General features: G+C 46.5%; 2 protein-coding genes across 8 annotated transcripts; both read left to right on the forward strand.

Annotated features, from left to right (window-relative positions):
- Nucleotides 1–740: 740 nt before the first annotated feature.
- prdm10 (PR domain containing 10) lies at nt 741–12,395 on the forward strand. 6 transcript variants are annotated; one of them, XM_035623179.2, is made up of 23 exons: nt 741–785; nt 1,876–1,981; nt 2,960–3,121; nt 3,374–3,433; nt 3,524–3,628; nt 4,126–4,300; nt 4,697–4,938; nt 5,453–5,653; nt 5,997–6,069; nt 6,174–6,291; nt 6,381–6,501; nt 6,842–7,111; nt 7,441–7,785; nt 7,926–8,081; nt 8,180–8,359; nt 8,447–8,557; nt 8,754–8,954; nt 9,070–9,213; nt 9,325–9,495; nt 9,932–10,069; nt 10,433–10,610; nt 10,727–10,824; nt 10,974–12,395. In XM_035623179.2, the coding sequence occupies exons 2-23, from the start codon at nt 1,922–1,924 to the stop codon at nt 11,160–11,162; spliced, it is 3,498 nt and encodes a 1,165-aa protein (XP_035479072.1). In that variant the 5' UTR covers nt 741–785; nt 1,876–1,921; the 3' UTR covers nt 11,163–12,395. The 6 variants fall into 6 exon arrangements, with proteins under 6 accessions (XP_035479072.1, XP_035479079.1, XP_035479076.1 ...); XM_035623186.2 differs by having other exon boundaries at nt 9,932–10,015; XM_035623183.2 differs by lacking the exon at nt 741–785 and adding an exon at nt 854–882.
- A 966-nt stretch (nt 12,396–13,361) lies between these two features.
- si:ch211-151h10.2 (uncharacterized protein LOC567699 homolog) lies at nt 13,362–17,772 on the forward strand. Of its 2 annotated transcripts, none has more exons than XM_035623187.2 (9): nt 13,362–13,651; nt 14,276–14,546; nt 14,640–14,698; nt 15,376–15,514; nt 16,364–16,479; nt 16,565–16,745; nt 16,945–17,028; nt 17,117–17,212; nt 17,308–17,772. In XM_035623187.2, exons 1-9 carry the CDS (start codon nt 13,605–13,607, stop codon nt 17,650–17,652), a joined length of 1,338 nt encoding a protein of 445 aa, XP_035479080.1. In that variant the 5' UTR covers nt 13,362–13,604; the 3' UTR covers nt 17,653–17,772. The 2 variants fall into 2 exon arrangements, with proteins under 2 accessions (XP_035479080.1, XP_035479081.1); XM_035623188.2 differs by having other exon boundaries at nt 14,279–14,546.
- The last annotated feature ends 2,961 nt before the right edge of the window (nt 17,773–20,733 follow it).

Consider the following 20,733-nt stretch of genomic DNA (forward strand, 5'->3'; position numbering starts at 1 on the left):
GAGCATTTATGGCCTCTGACAGTCTACAAGGTTTTTGTATCATTGAATTAAAAAAAAACTGTAAATCCTTAATACTGACACAATTGGTCCCAACATGGCTATGTGCCCTCAGGCTACCACTGTCTCAGAATAATAATCAGCATTAAAACGTGTATAATTCTCCATTTGGTCACTGTATTTTGAAACCAGAAGTGTTAGTATAGTGTCTGCATGAAGGTCACTTGACGAATTTAATGTTGCTATTCCCTTCTACGACCATTAGAGGGCGGTAAAACCTTATGATTCAGATAATAATAATAATAATAATAATAATAATAAGACATTTCATTTACATTGAGCACACTTTAAATCAAATATCAATCAAATCAAGTCATTCACCAGTTTTTGACAAAAAATAAAAGATTAATTTGTTTTATCAATACAGATATGTCAAAGTACCATTAACTTCGGCTAGAAAAAAAACATTTGAACAACAGGTTTGATTTGATTGGAAGACTTCGGTGTGTGATTTTTCTGATTGGCTTGTCAGTGCAGCAACTAAAGCAGATCACCATGTTACAGCTACGATTGTTTAACGTGTTTATGGGGACATTTAGTGTTCAAACATGTTTGTGTAAAATTCCAACGAGTACATTTACTGTGGGGGTATTTTAAAAATATATATATCACACGTTTCTTTGCTTCAAAGTAAATAACCGCCAATCAGAGGCCCCACTCCGGCGTGTTGCTAGGCAGATTATGTTAATGTATGCAATGCGGCCATCTCTGCAGCTACCATTTCGGAGGTAAGAACTACTGATACGTTTTCCTCAAAATGTAAGAAAAGCGCGGATTACTTCACGGCCAGCTCCGCGGCTCGACTGCCCGGAAGCCTGTCTGTCGGTACGAATTAAATGTGCGGGACGTTTTCGCCGCATTAGTGTCGATATCAAATCTATATTTTCCCGTCGGGTCTCTTCGGATGGGGCTTGTTGTTGTTAGTCCCACCCAAAATGGAGCCGCGTCTTCCTTGTTCACAGGGGCCCGGCAGGGCTGCGCTCAACTCGGATCGGGGGACGGGTGGGTCGAGCCAAATCGTTTCAGGCCCTCGCCGCCCGACACGCACTTTAGTTCAAATCGCGGACCGTGGTCCGCGTCCGGGGGCCCGGCGAGTCATGTCTGTCTGCGTGGTCGACGTTACTCCGGGACTAAACGGCCGCAGCGCTGGCGTTGCGGTGGAGCGATCGCCCGGCTTTTCCACGGCGCTGGTTTTTGTGGTATGGTCCGGTTGGGACCGAGAACCTGCAGGGTTAAAACAGGGGGGGAATTGAATCCGCTATTGATTATACCAACTCGGTTTCCGAATGAGTCGACGGAGTCGCGGCTTCCCGCCGCGGCTTGACGTGTCGACGCGCGGTTGTGTTTGGGCACATTTCGCCGCCACCGAGCCCGGCGGCCTGGCGGGCAGAGGTCGGCCGCGTCTCCCCTCCGCCCCCCCGCTGAGAGATCCGTGAGACCGCGCTGACATGCTGCCTGATGTGCCGGCCCCGCGGCCGAAGCGCAGGGTCGCTGGCACGGAGTGTCCGCCGCAGGTGGCACATGAGGTGGGCTCCCGTGCCACCACCTCGGGAGGTGGCTGCTGATGCGTTTCCCCAAATAAAACACGTGGAGCACATTAATACCTTGACAGAGCTGTGACAATAAAGGCTCCATCGACCACAAAGATCCATTCACGTACACACACACACTTTTTTCCTATGACCTGTCAGCTCTAAACCAATAATAGTTTTCAGTATTAGCTATTTTTTAAATTATTATTATTATTATTATTATTATTATTTCCACCATGCAGTGTGATTGACATCTCCCTCATCTTGTTGTCTGTGTGCGTTGCAGGCGTCCCCGGCTGTCGCAGGAGTGACGGGCCTGGATCCGAGCTGCCATGGAGACCAAGCAGGAGTGGAGTCAGGCCGCCAACAGTGATTCAGACGGCGCCACGCAGGTCTGCCTCCCTGTCGGAACTGCCACCGAACTGACGTGTACATACATATACAGTATAGAAGAGTCGGAGGCCATTGAAAAGGATGCAGGACGTTTGATTCACTATAAGCATCTCAGAATTTGTCCAGTTTGAACACACACACACACACACACACAAGACCAGGAGACTCACTTCTTACCACTGACCCCTTTGCCGCTGATTTCACATCCACTTTTATTATTTTAGTCAAGGTGGCTCCTCACCCTCCAACATGTCTTTAAAATGACAAAAACCTCACCATCATTTGTTCAGCACTCATTTATACACTCAGGGGGGGCCGGCCCCATGAGGTGGTTTGGAGTTGCTATAGCAACACCAAGATTTGACTTAGCAACTGTTAAGCAACCCCATTTATGAAAACAAAAAAAGAAATATGTCATAAACATACTTTAATCATCTTGATCATTTAATGATGGTTTACAGGTGCAATAATAGAATTATTGGAATTAATTTGAAACTCCATGCTGTGACACCAATACTAAGCAACAGCATTGGGGGAAAAAATCCTGGCGCCGCCCATGTTTACACTAATGTGCAAATGTGTTTCGGGAACTTTAGATTGTATAGATTATTCTCTATCATCAGTACCGCGAGGTAGGCGTTTGATCGATCCCAAATTCATTCATTCAAAAGACACTGAGGCAGACTAAATCCACAGACCAACTCTGGCAAGTTCTCCAAGATGCTTGTAACAACCTGCGTGACAACGAGTGCACAAGTAGATCTAAGAGAGCTCGTGCTGGGTGATGAATAAGAAGAATGGCATTATTCATTTGAAAGCATCCTCACTTTGCCTAAAACATTTGCACAAAACTCTTCATTAGATCACCTTTAAAATAAAGTTAGCGGGGGACTAATGGGTGATGAGTCACAGTCGGAGAGTGTCATGATACCGCAGGTGGTTTCACGGCCATTGTGGCTTGTGCACGTGTGTTTCAGGTGCACTTTGAAGGCAGCACGGTGGCCCAGATAGTGTACAGCGGAGACCAGGCGGAGCGGGGACAGCAGCAGGTGGTTTATACAGCAGACGGGAACTCCTTTGCCGCCGTGGACTCCGCGGAGCACACGCTGGTCTACATACACCCTGCAGATGGCACTCAGGTAAGAAGGAGTCTCTTTCGCAGAAGCTGAAATTATTATTGCATTTAGATGACATTGTCCAAAAAAAGTATTTATGGACAGGTGGGGTTGAATGTTTTCTTCAGTCAATCCTTTTTGAGTCATTCCTTACTGATGGACCTATTATATGGTTTCCAAACATCACCATTAACCTTTGCAAGAATTTCCTTTCACTTTTTTTGTGGCAAATGTACAAAGGACACATTACCTTACAATTACCTTTTTTTGTTTCAGACTGTATTTGCTGATCAGCCACAGGTGGCTTACATACAGCAGGATGGTACCACTCAGCAGGTAGGTGTACCAGGCACTGTCACACTGCTGAGCTCACCGTGCGGCACGTTGCTTTGACCCAACCATAACGCAACCGTGTTTCATTTGTAGGTCACGGTTTTGCTGCCCAGCGGACAGAACATGAATGCCGCCAATCTGCACGTCCTCAGTAACGTGGCAGAAGCCCCACAAGCCATCCTGGAGCCAGTTTCACAGGTGAGAGCACATTCCCGTTAGCAGCTCTCACAAATTGTTTTTTTGTGATGATGGGCTCGATTTTCCAGTGGACAAATTCAAGCAAAAATGTTAAATTAACTTTGTTATTCCACAAGTGAGTGGTGTGCAGTTCATGTTAGATTTACACTGGCTGGCATACGATGTGCAATATTCAAAAATAACCTTATGAAATAACACAGAATAACGTGGAGAGTCAGTTTTTGTCAGTGTCAGTTCATAAGAAACAAAGAGTAAATTAGTGTTTCTTGACTCAAAAGCCCTCCTCAAAATTAGATTGTACATGCACATAAGATTGGAAATATATATTATCAAGTTGCGTAAAACTCTCCCAGAACAGATTTATACCTTTATTGTTGTTGCATTGTTAAATATGAACAAGCCAATACTTGGAGAAACTTGTCAGTTTCTCCCTCATAACGCTTAGCGGAACAACTGACTGTTGTTTTACCTCTTTGGCGTGATCAATCGCAACACAGGAGCAGCTGTCCGTGTCCAACTCGCTCACCTCCATGGTGGACATCGCGGAGCCCCCCACCAGTCCCCTCGGGGCAACAGACACCACAGATGACTCTGACGAAGACGAGGAAGACGAATCCGAGATGGATGAGTGGGAGCCTCGTCAGCCTCAATCATTCAACCCCCACAGCCTCTGTGAGTCACGCTTATCCTGTCTTCGTCCCGTCTGTCTCTGTCAGTGCTGTCCCTCACTCACGTAGAGCAGACAAGAGGAGATGTCGAGCAGAGAGTCTTCTTCGTCACACTGAAATCACAGTACTTGCTGTATGTACTGCCTCTATGTGGCTGTTTTTAAGTACAACATTGGGGCATTAAAATTACCACAGAGTGAGATCTGTGAGACCTCATCAACAAAAAGTGAAGATTAAGAGCTGCAGAGTTGTAGTATCTTTTGTAGAGTTGTTGAATTGGATTTTGCAGAAATTTGGGCCTTAATGTTTTAAGTTTTGATTAACCGTTAGTCCACATTATCTCTCTATATGTATTGTGGCGATCTTGATTCAATGACTTCTCGTTTTTGCGGCCTCTCAGGGTGCGAGGAGTGCAACAATGCCAACGCCTCAGCCTGTCTGAAACACGGCGCGCTGCACCCCATCCCTAACCGACCGGTGATGTCCAAGGCCCGGGCCAGTCTGCCTCTGGTCCTCTACATCGATCGCTTCCTGGGCGGGGTGTTCTCCAAGAGACGCATCCCAAAGCGCACACAGTTTGGTCCCGTGGAGGGACCCCTGGTTCCCCAGAGCGAACTACAGGACCACTACATCCATCTGAAAGTAAATCGGGTGCACTGCACAATGAATTTCTGTTTAGTTGCCTTGTTAGTTGTGAAATTTTTATTTTGGCGTTTTGCTGCAAAAGAGTAAAATTTTCTTGTCCAAATACATCCATCTTCTCCCATTTTCTACACTAAGAACAATATCCTATTTTACTCATTAACTTTGCTCTGTTTGTTAAACATGAAATTGTAACATTGGGTTGGGATGCTTCTTGGGTACAGGAAGTGGCAACCTGAAGCTTCAAAATCCAAACTGATTTCGCCACACTGCTCATTTTGGCTTCGCTTGGAATAAAGTAATCACAGGGTTGTGAAAATGTTTCTCCACAGCCAGAAGCAAAGTGGGGAACATTTTGTAATTATAGTGTCCCTAACAAAGAATGAAAATGTCTCGATGGAAAGTGCTCTGTGAGTGAGAACAGAGAAAACCTTTTGTGTGTGCAATTGTGTGCGGTCCCAGGTTGCGTTCTTTCAGTCAAGTAACTCCCCTGTTGTTTTGCTTGTTGCCGTAGCTGTGTCTGCTGGATGCGGAGAAAGACGGAGAGAAGTCTAACGACATGTGGTTGGACCTCTCCGAGGAGGACAGCTGTAACTGGATGATGTTTGTAAGGCCTGCGCAGAACCACCTGGAGCAGAACCTGGTGGCCTATCAGTACGGCTCCGAGATCTTTTACACAACCATCAAGAACATCCAGCCAAAACAAGAGCTCAAGGTCAGTCCTGTGTAGTGTACGTACAGCCGGATTATTCATCTTTGCTTCATATGCGATAATGTACGCTTTTCCACCACGGACGCATTGATTACCTCCATTTCCAGCAGCAGCCGCTGGCAGCTGAATTAAAAACATACATGCCTTAAACCGGGCAGACAGGGAAAGTTAGTGACTCGCTGGTGAAGAAATTCAGTTAGGTTAGACATCTGTAAAATTAAGAGGCCGGTATTTTGCTCAGGAGCTGGTGGAACCGAACAACAGATAAAAGGAGAATCAGTCCTTATTACTAAATGATGTCTGATTTATTTGTTTGTTAGTGTTTTAATGCGATTTTCCGCTGCAGGTGTGGTATGCGGCATCATATGCTGAGTTTGCAAATCAAAAGATCCACGACGTGACAGAAGAGGAGAGAAAAGGTGAGCGGATACTATGCCTCAGCCTGTACTCTTGATGACTAAAACAGTAGCGGATGTTGGTGTTGGTGGTTTTCCCTGGTCCTCACTGTCTGTTGTTCCTTCAGTGTTGCAGGAGCAGGAGAAGAACTGGCCCTGTTACGAGTGCAACCGTCGCTTTGTAAGCTCGGAACAACTGCAGCAGCATCTCAACATGCATGACGACAAGTTAAACTCTGCTACGAGGTAAAAACCTTTTTGCATCACCTCATTTTATATTCTCGCTTTCGCGCTACAGCCCATGTGACCTCCTCACCATGTCATTCCTCTGTCAGGTCCAGAGGCCGAGGTCGGGGAAGAGGCAGGAAGAGATTTGGGACGGGAAGAAGACCGGGGCGACCACCTAAGTTCATACGTCTGGATCCACCTGTAGACGCTGGTGCGGACAAGACAACGGTAAGGGACACATCGATACTTGCTGTGTTGATTTATCGATTCATTAATTGGCTCTGAAAAGGTTGTGATCAATATTTTGTGCTAATTTCTGACAGTATATTGACCAAAAGTTTAACTGGCAGATGAATCAACAATGAAATAACTGTTAGTTGTAGCCCTTGTGCAAACAATATTAGATTTACCATAAAAAAGTTGATTAAATGAATGAATGAATACAGTTATCTTAGAGCAAAGTAACAAGCAATAAATAAGGTAATAAATAAAATGAGCTTAAGAGCAAATCTATAATTTTATTTTGAAATGCGCAATTGAAAAACTCAGCAACCTTCCGTTTAATCAGGAGATGCTGGAGCTGACGGAGAAGCAGCCACTGGAGGAGCAGGTGGAGGTTGCTCAGAACGGGCTGAAGGTGGTGGAGATGGAGCTGGAGGCCGAGGACGGGCCCGAGGCGGAGGGTCAACTACATCCTGCCGAGGAACCGGTCCCCGAGTCCGTCACCCCACCCACCAGCACAGACCTGCCGGTTCCAGTGAAGGAGGACCCGGCACAGGGCAGCCAATCAGACGCCCACCTCACATCTCAGGACCTGCGCCGTGCCAAGAGGATACGGGTAAGATGGGAGACGCTGTGTTCAATGAAACAAAAAAGGTGTTTTTAGATATAGTCTGTTGTTCTAGTGGCTATGATTGGCTTTACAACCATGTGTCTCTCTTCCTCAATGCGTGCCACCCACAAAGATGGATGTGCAGGTAGGTGGGACCTGGTAGGCGGGGGGGAAAAAACCCCAAGGTTCAAAGATTCCTTTGGTCTTTTTCCATGGTGTTAATGTTGACGTGACATTTCAGGATATTCCCCCTCCTGCACACACACATCGCATTCGTCAGCCATCATTGTCAGGAAACACAGAAACACTCTCTCTCTCTCTCTTTTCTATCTCAGAATGCAGCACTGCAGCACCTTTTCATCAGGAAGAGCTTCCGTCCTTTCAAATGCACCCACTGTGGCAAGGCCTTCCGGGACAAGGACAAGCTGGATCAGCACCTGCGGGTCCACGGCCGGGACGCCTACGCCTTCTCCTGCCACATCTGCAGCAAGACCTTCATGAGCGACTCGGCCCTGGAGGACCACCTGCTGGTGCACGCGGAGAACCGTTCCTACTCGTGTCTCTTGTGCCCAGACACCTTTGAAAAGCTGGACCTGCTCAAAGACCACATAGGAGTGCATGCGGTTGACGGCTGCTTCACCTGTCCCTCCTGCAAGAAGACGTTTACTGACTTCATCCAGGTTAGTAATGTTCGTCTCCAACAGGGTGAAAGAGATTTTTATTAATGCAAAGCAAAAAGTGTTTTCTTTGCTTGTAATTTATTAGCTCTAAGCACAGCACAGTCTGGTTTAAAATACTACAAACGTGTTCTCCTCTTTAGGTGAAGAAGCACATACGCTGCTTCCACTCAGAGAAGATCTTCCAGTGCCCGGACTGCGAAAAGGCCTTCTGCCGGCCGGACAAGCTGCGCTTGCACATGTTGCGCCACTCCGACCGCAAAGACTTCCTGTGCTCAACCTGCGGCAAACAATTCAAGGTAAGAGGAACGGGGGGAGAACCCCGAGAGGTAACGTGGTGGTGAGTGCGTAGGTCTGTGAGATCTTGTGTGACGATTCCTTTTCCCGTGACATCTAGAGGAAAGATAAGCTGCGGGAGCACATGCAGCGCATGCATAATCCCGACCGGGAGGCCAAGAAGGCGGACCGGATCCACCGCTCCAAAACCCTCAAGCTGAAGGTGCCCAACACGGACTTTGAGAGCTTCATGTTCAAATGCAGAGTGTGCATGATGGGATTCAGGCGCAGAGGAATGCTGGTGAGCGGCCGCACACAGTCGGAGAGCTCTGTTTGTTCAGCGTTTGAATTCAAGTGCACTCGTTCACCTTCGTTTGTCCGGTTGCAGGTTAATCATTTGTCAAAGCGTCATCCTGAGATGCGCATTGATGACGTGCCCGAGCTGACGCTGCCCATCATCAAGCCCAACAGGGACTACTTCTGCCAGTATTGTGACAAGGTTTGTTTTTGCCCATCCTGTTATTACAACAGGGAGTTTTGGGAATTTATTTATTTTTTCCCCAATGTGGATTCTCGCGTGAATGTGAAAATGAATGCAAAACCTCTGCTTCACCTTAAACTCTGAGTCAGATCAGTGGAGGCCAGCGTTCAGTGTGAAACAAATGCATCTCTCTTTTGATGTGATCTCTGTGCAGGTGTATAAGAGTGCCAGTAAGAGGAAAGCCCACATACTAAAGAACCACCCGGGGGCGGAGTTGCCCCCCAGCATCCGCAAGTTGCGACCAGCCGCTCCCGGTGAACCCGACCCCATGCTGAGCACACACACCCAGCTGACTGGCACCATCGCCAGTGCGCCGGTCTGCTGCCCACACTGTGCCAAACAGTACAGCAGCAAGGTTTGTAGTGAAGCTGTTGTCAAGTACGTTTAAGAATTTTGTCACTCTATGCTGTTTCACCGTCGCTCTCAGACTTTAACCGATGACTTTCTGTGCCTGTGCGCCTGCGCCTCAGACCAAGATGGTTCAGCACATCAGGAAGAAGCATCCAGAGTTCGCCCAGCTCGCCAACACCATCCAGGCTCCTTTGACAGCCGCCGTGATCAGCAGTGCTCCTGCCGTCATCAGTGCGGACGGAGCCACAGCAGAGGCCGTAGTGGTGAGACAGAGTTACAAACATACTTGGATTACAGTCCAAAACGTTTATGCTACAGAAAATTTGACTTAAGAAAAAAGGGTAATTTAAAATTATAAATCATTTTGCCCACAGACCACAGATCTGCTGACGCAGGCCATGACGGAGCTTTCTCAAACGCTCACCACAGATTACCGGACAGCGCAGGGAGACTACCAGAGGATTCAGTACATCCCCGTCTCCCAGGCAGGAGGCAGCCTGTCCCAGTCGCAGCACATTCAGTTGCAGGTGGTGCAGGTGGCTCCGGTAAGATCCAGAATCTGATCTCTGACTGATTCTTTTCTTTTTAACCTCTATGCGTCGACTGAAAGATGAATGAGTATCCCAACAATGTTGAACACATGAGCGTATAAACCCGAGTCGTTGAAGGAAGGAGAGGTGTTTTTTTTCTGATTCACTAATCAAATTTCCCTCACTGGTCTGGGATTTGAACTGGCAACCTTGTACTTCCATTGTTGTTCTACCTCTCATGTGACCAATACATCACATCATAAGATACTGATCACTTAAAAGAGATGGTGCGTGTAGTTTGTTCTTTCTCTACACTCAAATCAAAAGGTTTTTAAGTTTGTAGGGGAGGGCTGTAAATAAACGATGTGCTTCGCTCATACAGTAAGTCTTATCTTGTGGTGGATGGAGATGAATTGAAGAAAACGGTGACAATGTTTTCTCTGTCTCACAGGCTTCCTCCCCACACTCGCAGCACCCGACAGTAGACGTGAGTCAGCTGCACGACCCTCACGGCTACAGTCAGCACTCCATCCAGGTACAGCACATCCAGGTCACTGAGCCCTCGGGCAACGGACAGGGTGGTGCCCAGGTAAATCCTCATCACTTGCCACTCTGGGGTTAAACTCGTGAGACATTTGTTGGGGCAATTTTCTGTCCTGCCTGTTGACGCGTTTGAAAGAGAACGTTTAATCTTCAGCGAGGTCGCTTCGTGGAGCCAGAAGCACGTGTTGCTAGGTCAGGACCCCCTGTGGTGGAGATTATACTCAGACATAGGGACAGAGAGTTTCTGGTTTCAAACCAGAAGTCTCCTCAATATATTGCGCTCCCGAATTTCTGAATAATTTATGACATGTATTAAGTGTAGGCAGTGTATTATTGAAATTGGGGATTTCTGCGGGTGATCCCCAAAAATGTTCGACTCGATGACAACCATGTCCTTTTCCTCTTTCAGGTAACTGGTCAGCCACTAAGCCCCGCCTCCCAGCAGGCCAGTCAGGAGCTGAGCCCAACCCAGCTGACCCCCGTCACCCTGGCTCAGAGCCACACCCTGCAGTCCAGCAGCACGCAGCAGCAACAGGGGACCGTCCAGCACGCCTACATACCTGGGAACTGGAACTACCGCGGTTACTGTGAGTCCCCCCATGTCATAATTCATACTCATATTCATACTTATACTTCATATTTTGTTGGCTCGGTACTGTCCAATTGCATGTTATGTTCATATGTGAATTTCTCGTCGGTCCAGCATCCGAGATCCAGATGATGGCTCTACCTCATGCTCAGTATGTGATAGCTGAGACAAGCACACCTGTGTCCGGGGTCAACAGCAACCAGGTGAAAACGGTGAGTGAGTGCTGTCTGATAAATGACCTGTGTACATTCTTATTATGGTAGATGCCAGATAGATGGTGGGAAATAGACGATACCAAATATGAAATGAGCAGAAAATCTGAATTAGATGAAATCAAGACGTTGTTGTCCCTGTCCTGCAGACGCACTACGTCATCTCCGAGGGTCAGACTGAGCTGGAGAGCAAACAGACTGTTTCTCAGAGCTCAACCCAGGCCCACACTGAACATCTGGAGCAGCAGCCGACCAATCAGCAGGCCACCACGCAGTACATCATCACCACGACAACTAATGGCAGTGGCGCTAGTGAAGTTCACATCACGAAACCGTGAACTGTGCCGTGGTGAACTCTCACAGACTGATCCGCGCATGTAGACCTCAGAAGCTAGTACGCACATGAAATGAACGAAAGTAAAATGTCATATGCAAATGGCAGAAAAAAACAGATTTTGGTTTCCTACAGAAATAATAAGGGGCTGAATAGATGACAAACACAGTTTTATGTGTCTGTAAGTCATAGTAAGGAGAACAATGCAAACTTTCGATTGTGAACAGAATATATGGAAACAAAAGGTAAACTGAACACTTGCTTTGGATACAAACTATGGAAACTTTTCAGAATTTTTTTAAAAATGGAATTGCTCAAACTGTGAGGGACATTATATCAAATCCAGGGTTCCTGCGCAAGTTTTACGGTACAGGAAGTTAAAGAAATCATTCTAAGGCCTGGACAAGGTGGATATGTTTTGTTGCTCCGTCAGTCCTTTTACATATTTGTAAAGTTATAGACATTTCTTGAAGTATAGTTCTGTAAATGAAATCTGAAGTCTGCAGAGAATTACAGAAGTGAAAAACACGGAAATACTGAATAGAACAATCCTGAAAAACAGGTCATCATGTTTTTGTCCAAAGAAAGTGAACCACACATCCTCTGTTGTGCAGTATGTTTGTTTATTGTCTCTGATAACCAATAGGATTTTTTTCCTCCATTAACTTCCCACTTTGAAATGTCACACACATCTGCTTTTTTAAATTCACATGCTGGGCTGTTCTTTAAAAAAAAAAAGATCTAAATTTCAATGTCACAACCATGACACTTGTTTTTATTGTGAAATTATTTTTTGTTCGGACCCTTCCAGACTCGCTGTGGGCTTTAGGGGTCAGTTTGTAAAGTTAATTATGGCAATTGGTTCGTAATATCATGCAGCGATCGTCACGGTTACAACTGACCTTTAAACGTGTGGACTGTTTTGGTTTTGACATATCCAAAAGGTATATCATCACAAAACTGTATGGCAGCAGGACTCGGCTCCCTGCTGTGATGCGAGGTGTGGCCACAAATGAGTTCTGCGACACCTGCAACCGCACCCACCAGTGATGTCACAAGGTCCCGATAAACACCTGTACATCTTGACAGAAGTTGAACCGCTGAAGGTTAGAAGAGAAACCATTTTTTAGGGGTGTTAGATTTCTCAATATCAAGAAGGAGATCGTGTATTTTAATTTTTCGGTTTAATAAAACCAGAGCAACACTACCAACAGCAACCCTGCTGATGGAAAGCTTATATGTGTCTTTTTTCTTTTTTTCCTCCCCAGAAACTTGGAGCTAAACAAAAAAAGGTGACACAGTTTTTGGGAAAATTACTTGAAAGTTCAAAAATATGTTTTAAGTGTTTCAAGTGAAATATTTAGACACAGCATAACAGGTTTAGCAGTTCAACATCATGAATTACCCTACCAAAAACAGTGCGAGTACACAATCATAAGGGATCATCTCCTTGACCACTTCTCATATTTCCATGCTCAGCTAAAGGGGAATGTTATTCAGCAGGACGAGTTCAAACCTCGTCATAGCAACCTGGACTTTGTTACAGACGCGCCCGCATGCAAATCAGGACTGGTGCTGGAACTTAACCGTCTTAATGTTGAAGCACTCGTGGTCGTCGTTCAAAGAAAGTAATGTTTAAAGATTTTCATTAAGTATTTTACAGTAAGTTCCTCCAGTGTAAAGTGTTGCTCGTTCACCTATACTGGTCTATGACAACAGACAATATAAAATATATCGGGGATATTATGAGATCATGTAGAGCGATTCCCATTGATATTGGAAATTATTATTATATCCTCCCATGTGTTGGAAATTCAAATTCTGAACGTGTTTCTGTTCAACTTCATTGTGAATGTGTTGGACTCATTTTCGGTATCTGTAGGTTAAATGTGTTTTCGCTGGTCAGTGTGTTGTCACTGCAAGATGAGATGACAGCAACAGAAACAAGTTCTTCGTAGTTAAAGATGATGGAGACGCACAGTTGTTAATCGCAGATGTACGTTTGAATGTAACTGAATTGAAAAGGACTCTCTTACATGTGTAAAGATGTATTTATTGCTGCTCATATTCCAACAGGTGGTTCACCCGCTGTGAGCTGAAAGCAGCTGAGGACCTGTGTCTTACAGTGATTCAGATGTAGAGAAGTGACTGTGGCCCCGGTGTACCTGGCACTGGGTGGAGCAGGGCTTGTCCTCCAAACTAATGTGATCAGTATGTTTAGCACATTCCTGCGTGGTCAGAATGTGGGAAAGGGAAGGAGCCGCTGCCTAGATAAAACAAATCTTCCAGTAGAACCAGTTCAGCAAGCTTGTCTAGTCGCACTGAGCTGGTGTAGGTTGTTCTTTACTTGTCCGAGGTGCTCCCATGCCTCGGCTGACGGTCGTCCACACCAAAGGTCAAGGGGGCACAGGACGGTGGGGAGAGGGCGAGCCGGGACTGTAAATGGATGGAGGAAGTGAAAGACGACGGGGAGGGAGAACCTGTCGAGCAGAGGTAGGTGGACCCGCGGTGTCAGGCCTTTCATCTGATTCGGCTCCTGAGTGGCAGGTCTGTGATTACATGCTGCTGCAGGGGAGGAGAGGTCGGTGTGAAATGATGGCCTTAAGTCGCGTTTGTCTGCTCAAGACTGTCGAAAGCAGATGCCATTCTCGCTCCATCAGGCAGATAATCTGTCGACAGGTCCGATGGCTGGGTTCACATCCAGCAGCTTACCATTACACATGGAGCTAAAAACTTCTGAGGCGACTGTCGGTTACACTGCACAGTGCTGGTTTGGGGAATAACCCTCAATGACTCTGCTGGTCTATTGTGATAAATGTACTGATTAAAACCTAAAAACGTAATCTTAAAATGGTAGTCCAGGTCCCAAGATTTCCAAAGATTACAAGTCTGTGTGTCTGTCACTTTACATCTCATGTTGTGTCGCTATAAAAACATGTCTTCAAAGATTTAATCCACCACGAGAGTCGTGAATGGCAGACAATATCATTTTAATGCCACTCAAGAGACATTAAATTGTATTTTGCAATAACAATTTATTTCCATTTGCCAGCAAATGGTTTTCCCTTTCATTTTTATCAAACCCTCCTCACGCTCCCTGTCACCTCTTTCCTCCAGCAGTTCAAATCAAACACCAGCTGAAGATCAGCCACTCTTCACATCTTGGTCCCGGGCCCTGCGGAGGACACTGCGGCCCTCGAGGGTCTGTTGGTACAGTCTTGTTCCGGTGGTTGTAGTGTGGTGCGTCTGCCAGGCAGAGGCGCCGCTGCACCCCTCTCTCCCACTGTCAGGTGTGTGCTGGAGGCTGCTGTTGGTGTGTTCACTGTGGATGGTGCTGGCAGCCTGCGCTCACGCCCTGAAGTGCAGCCTGCGGCCAGGGCGGAACCAGGTGAGTGCGGCCGTATGAGCCGGAACCCACCTGATGCTGTCGCTGCATTCATAATCGTGATATGTTTATTCATGGACTCTGCTTCAATTCAAGGGGGACACTCCACAGAGCACACAGCGGGAGGTCGTGTCAGAAAACAGAAACATCCAGTGGTGAGATTGGACTATTTTCATAGTTACACCTTCTTTGCATGTGTGGACCAAACCTTTTTCCTGATAACAGAAATATGATCTTGGGAAAATGAACGATTAAAGCTCCGTATTTGGCAGACACTTTTATCCAAAGTGGCTTAAAAGTGAGGGACAACACTAAGGCCATAGTAGATACAGTAGGAGACCTTGAAGTAGGTACTAAGACAAAGTGGAGGAGATCAGGTGAAGAAATGAGAAACCGTGAGTGGTAACCGTGGATGTTGGGAGAAGAGTTGCTCTCAGAAGAGTTGAGTCCTGAAGAGTTTCTTTTTTAGCATCTGGCGGCACATTCCACTTTTGTGGAAACCACAAAAAAAGAACAGTCTGGACTGTGTTTGCCTCGTGTACAATGACAGATATTGTTCCTTGGAAGAAAGCAGTGTCTGAGAAGGAACAAAAGCCCATAAGGTCAAGTTCAAGTAGCAAGTAGACTGGTGCAGACCCATAAGTTTGCTCTGTAGGCAGTTTTTAGGAACTTGAATTTGATTTTGGTGGCCAGTAGAGGTCTTTAAGTACATGTGACATGTGCCCTTTTAGGCAGATCGGAGACCAGAAACACTGCAGCCGCAAAAAAACTTAGCATATGCAATAGAATACAATACAATACATGGTCACTGTGGTCTCCTTATTTTGTCCAGGGTGTCCCAGTCGAGGAGCCCAGGCCTCCATGTCCCTCTGGCCCTTGCCCTGGCCAACGGCCTGCTGCTGTGTGTCCTCCAGGAGCCCCTACCGGACCCCAGCATCCCCTACATTCTGGCTCTCCTGTCCAGGCTGGAGGTAAGAGGGAGAAAAGCACTTGAAAAAACTCCACAAAAAAACCTCACTCTCTCACACACAGAAGCCTCCAGCAATCCCTGTCTTCTCCTGTGTTTTTGCAGTTGCTCTCTGCAAGTAGATCAGTGTAAAATCAGTTTTTTTGGGAATATTCCAGAAAATCCCACGTCACTCAGGAATACACAGATATTCTCACCCCGGGCAACACACACACACACACACACACACACACACACACACACACACACACACACACACACACACACACCATCACTGGGCTGCTGTCATCTGCACTCTGAATTAACCAGACTGGCGAGGGAGATTCATTTTAACACTTTCTTTCCGTCTGTCTTTCCAGTGTGTGCCACACCAGCTTTAACTTTTTTGCCAGACTAGTGGGACAGATTTAAGAAAAGAAATTGCACTTTACATTTTTTGGGCCTCAAAAAAAGCTTTTCTATGGTTTAAATCCTATTCATCCTTTTAATGCCGCTATTGTTATAACTGTCCTCTGTTGGGGGTTTATCATTGAATGTTTTGTTTTATTCTGTGACATGTTTTTTCATCTTTATTGCAGAATCAATATTTCTTTATGTGTTTTGGCATTACAATTGCATACAATATATATGTTTGGGCAGCAGCATGTGTAGAACAGATGTGTCAGTGTAGAATGTGGACTTAAAATGCAGCAGGCAGAATCCGGCACTGTTTTGGTTTAGCGGATGTGTCGGATGCTGCATGTCACCATGGTGCATACATTTTTGTAGAAGCAGATTAAATGTCCTTGCTCAATCAAAAAAAAACCCCACAAAGCTAAACCCAGCACTGCCAATCCTCTCTTTCCCACGACAGTCAGTGTCCCACGCACTTAAGGCTGATCCTGGATCAGAGGTGACACTGGACGAGACGGACGGAGACTCCGTATTGACAGACAAAGTGAAGCTCATCAGTGGCTACCTACAGCAGAGGTGAGGCGCAGTGTCCATTGTACACAAGAAAAACCCAAAAGGATTGAGTTCAGTTGGATTAACGTTGCACACTCCGCTCTGACAGGATGAGGTCACTGCGGACTCTGGTCCAGGTGCAGGGGGATTTTGAGGCCAGCGTGAAGGACATGCTGTCGGGCCTGGGCGGCCTCTGGGCTCAGCTGGAGGAGCTGCACACTGGGGTCACGCTCACCAAAGAGGGGGGTCGAGGCCACGGAGACCTGGCCTCGGCCCGCACGGACGCAGAGGTAAGCCGGTGCGAAGGTCCGTCTGCAGTTCTGTGGTAGTGGTATTATAGAATTGGATTACACATAGGCTCTTGTCAAATTCATGTCCACGCCTATAAGCTTTTTGCTTTTTAGAAACCTGAATATTGGTGGTTACATCAACATTTGCTTTGTCGCTCCCCCGAGTGTTATTCGTAACACTCCTATGTTTTTGCCAAAGGATTTGTTTGCGGTCCTGGGTGACTACAGGGACAGACTTCAGCGCTGCCAGACTCATCTGAAGGACGGCACACGACAGCTCCAGGTAATCCTCTGCTCGAGAAATGAAAAATTGCCCTCTGACATTTCCCCGGCTGTCTCCACTCACGAATCCCCGTCGCCCTGTTTGGCAGGAGTTGGCGTGGAGTCACGCTCACACAAGGAAGCGCGTGAGCTGCAGCACTGAGTCCGTCTGGCCAGAGCTGTTGCTCCAGTCCAACATTGAGCAGGTACACTAAATTCCGCCGCTTAGACAAACAGCTGAATGTTGTTCATAGCTTTAGTGACCCACCAGGACTAAAAAAAAAAACATCTCTCCTCGCAGTTTGACAAGGTGCAGGAGAGTTTCCTCTCCCTGGAACAACAGACCTCTACGTTCCAGGCCCACCTGGAGGGACTTGGGAAGGGGAATGAGGAAGGACATGCAGGGCCCCTCGCTTACGCCAACGTGGCAAATTCATGCCCAGCCTCGCCGGTGCCCAGCCTCGACGGTGTTTCAAGTCATGTGCCACTGGAGCATTGTAACTCGACCTGTGCATCAGCGTCTGCCCCCTCGGTGGACACGGACACAGACGCGGACACAGACCCTCCTCTCTCTCTGTGCGAGAGGTCGGCCCTGCAGTTCTCCTCCACCATCGGACGCCTGCGCAAATCTGGAAGGAGGAAGTGATTTTCTTTTTTCCTTTGTCTGTCAAATTTACTTGGCACCATGTGTTTTGTAAATAGAAGTTTGTTCATTCTATCAAAATTGAGTATTTATCGCCGTTTGTGATTACATGACTTTTCCATATGTAGATTCACGACTCATTTCCTTTTCAATGTTTAATTTCAAAGACGAGCATGCACGGTTGGCTTTTTTGTTGTTGCAGGGAATATCTCGAACACAAGGGGGCACACTCTCACCGGTTATTATTCACGCTGACAGCAGTGTCCCACAGCACCCATTAGACATATTATACAGTTACACCACAGATATGGATATTTAACTGAGATCTGTCTTCAATGGCGCGAGACCTTTCTCCTTCAATCGACCTTAACCTCAAACAAATGGCCCTTAAGGGTGTTTTTCTGAAGGTCAGGTCAGCCACAACTTGTGTCTTAAGAATCTCTAACGTGCCGGATGAAAGAGATTCAGGTACATGTTAGGTGTTTCTTGTTTCAAGTACTTGTTTATGTCATCAACCATCCTTTGTTCTTTAAAAAGAGCAATGTGATTTTGGACATCCGTTGATGCGTTGCTTTTATTATTATTCGGCCACTTGGTTCAACACCTCATCCAACGCTCTTTTCCCCAATCTTTTTTCTTTCCTTCTCCATTTGTATATAACAAAGTGTGTTCTTCGTATGTGCAAGAGGAATAAGTTACATGTTCAAGAAATACCAGATTTGTTTCTCTTCCAAAACAATTTTTTCATTCTGTCTCTCCCTATCAGACTGAGCCTTGACTTGAGCTCTTCAAAGCGGGGATTCCAGGTCGAGGGGCAGCGGGGGGGAGGAAGGTAGAAAGGGGGCAGTGGAGGTCAACGCCGGAAGCGTTTCTGTTATTACTAAAAAACTGAGCAGCCCTCTGGACCTTTTTGAAAGACATGAATGCCTTTGATCCAAATTCAATTACCCCGCCGCTCCACACTGAAGGCATAGAAGTTGACAGTTTTCTCCAGCGGGTTCCGGACTTCTCTGGCCCGAGCAAACAGAATTACTGATGAGAATCAATTCATTCCTGGCTGCCGCGGGTTGCACTGGTTGTTGGGAGACTGTACAGTACGCATGGCGTGTGGATGTCGCTTGACCATGGACTTGCCACTCACCATCTGCCAGATCCGGCATCTGTCTGATTCCCTCACACCGGGGGGGGGGATTGGGAGAGGTGGGGCCGACCCCTGGGGGATCTGGGGTGAAAGGAATGCGAGCTGAATGCTGCAGGATCCGAGCTGTCACAACACCAAAGACACAAAATGCACCATGTCTGGACGGATACAGGGGGATGTCAAGACGTGGGAGGAGAGAAGGTGTGTGTTTGGCAATTTGAAGTTAGCGACGAGGGCCGTGAACAGAAAGAAAAAATGTTATGACATCGCACATGAATATGTAACGTTTTCCACAGAATCCGTCATGAATACACAGAACGGAATGGCCTTGGATGCTTTTGCGTTCAGGTCCAACAGGCAAAAGAAAAAAACTGATTTTTTTCCATTTAAGTGCTTTAATACATCAATAAGGGATGAGTTGATTTTATTAGATGTGAATGAAAAGCAGCGCTTTATACAAAACAACCCCTGCTCAATGTTCTCGTGGGGAACGTCTCGGCCTCGTCCAGATGAACTCACGCCTCGCATCGTTGGCATGTGATGTCATGGCCAGCAGAGGGACGGTGTCGGGGGGGGGGGGGGGGGGGGGGCAGAGGGCACCGGCTATGTGCTCGCCGCCGAGAATGTAAGAGTGAGCGAGTGAAATTACCACTGGCTTTGTTTGGCTACACTAAAAAGTTGATGACTAGCTTCCTCGCGGTCCACTCCGGTCCCGGAGCAGGGGCTATTTCAAAGCCAGCTCAAGTGTGTGTTGTTTCAGAAAATAGGGTTCATGGCAGAGGTCAATCCCTCGCCTTATCCTGACAATTACTCAAGATTGGGTTTCGCTGGCGCGCACACGGCACACATTTGTGCTGATCCCTCCTCCGATGGCACTGCGAGACACCGTGCATCAGTATGTACGGCTGCTGTCTGTTATTGACAGACTTGAGGCCTCGTCACAAAACCTTCATGAGAGCACAGTTTAAAACTTCCAATTCTATGGGAAGTTAGTTCCTGTGGACAAATAAATACCAAACAGAAGAGGCAGAGGATACACAGGAGTCCTGTTGGCCTTTTCACTTGATGGCAGTGATATGATCCTCGGTTAGTAAATGGCAACAGAGCCCTCTCCAAAAAGCTGTGTGTCTTCATCTCGTGATCTGAAGCGCGTAACAATTACACCATATGACCTTGCAGTACGTCGCACGATGTTTGTAGAAACAGTGGTCTGACAAAGTGTTGAAATAGTTTCTAATTTCCAACCTGCTTCCACTTAAATAAAACTAAATTGGTTTGTGATAGAAACTGCATGGAATCGCAACAGTCCCACTTGATGCGGCCCTCGTTGGCTTTTCGGAGCCAACAGAGGATAAAAAAGGGTTGATTTTATGTCGCGGAGCAGCTGTTTGCCACAGGCTGAAGCTATATAAGATTCCAGTTTGACGTGATCCCACTGGATAAAAGAAGAAAATGTGTTTATCGTGAAATGTTTTGGGCTCGCAGACCCCTTGTTCTGAAACGTTTTGTGGGTATGTGGTTTATTTAGTCATTCTGTGGGGCTGTGATATCAGACAGGGGTAAACCAAACCAACGATGTACCGATACGATACATACACAAGTACAACACATACTTTGACATATAATCATGCTCATCAAATGACCATGCTTTGATATAATATAGCAACCCATCATTGTACACTGTGTATGCCACATTGCACTTCATTGCATTACTAGTTTTGGGTTTATAAAGTGCATAACTTACTTGTAGATAGATAGATAGATAGATAAATACTTTATTCATCCCAAGCTGGACGGGAGCATTGGAGGCAGCGAAGGTGTGTGGGGGGCAGGGAGTGTGGTAGACGAGTATTTATGTATATTTTAAACTTTCTGTGTTAGATACTCTACGTGACCATGCAAATTGCCCCCTGGGGACAAAATAAAGTGTTTTTAATTAAGTT

This window comes from Scophthalmus maximus, chromosome 11 (assembly GCF_022379125.1).
Source record: "Scophthalmus maximus strain ysfricsl-2021 chromosome 11, ASM2237912v1, whole genome shotgun sequence".
Taxonomy (NCBI): Eukaryota; Metazoa; Chordata; class Actinopteri; order Pleuronectiformes; family Scophthalmidae; genus Scophthalmus; species Scophthalmus maximus.

Bases quoted from the DNA above. Each gene is read 5' to 3' on its own strand.
- prdm10 (XM_035623179.2), top strand. From the start codon at position 1,922: ATGGAGACCAAGCAGGAGTGGAGTCAGGCCGCCAACAGTGATTCAGAC. The intron at 6,070-6,173 runs GTGAGCGGATAC...TTGTTCCTTCAG, and splicing joins GACAGAAGAGGAGAGAAAAG to TGTTGCAGGAGCAGGAGAAG. The intron at 10,611-10,726 runs GTGAGTCCCCCC...TCGTCGGTCCAG, and splicing joins CTGGAACTACCGCGGTTACT to CATCCGAGATCCAGATGATG.
- si:ch211-151h10.2 (XM_035623187.2), top strand. From the start codon at position 13,605: ATGGAGGAAGTGAAAGACGACGGGGAGGGAGAACCTGTCGAGCAGAG. The intron at 15,515-16,363 runs GTAAGAGGGAGA...TTCCCACGACAG, and splicing joins CTCTCCTGTCCAGGCTGGAG to TCAGTGTCCCACGCACTTAA. The intron at 17,029-17,116 runs GTAATCCTCTGC...CCTGTTTGGCAG, and splicing joins ACGGCACACGACAGCTCCAG to GAGTTGGCGTGGAGTCACGC.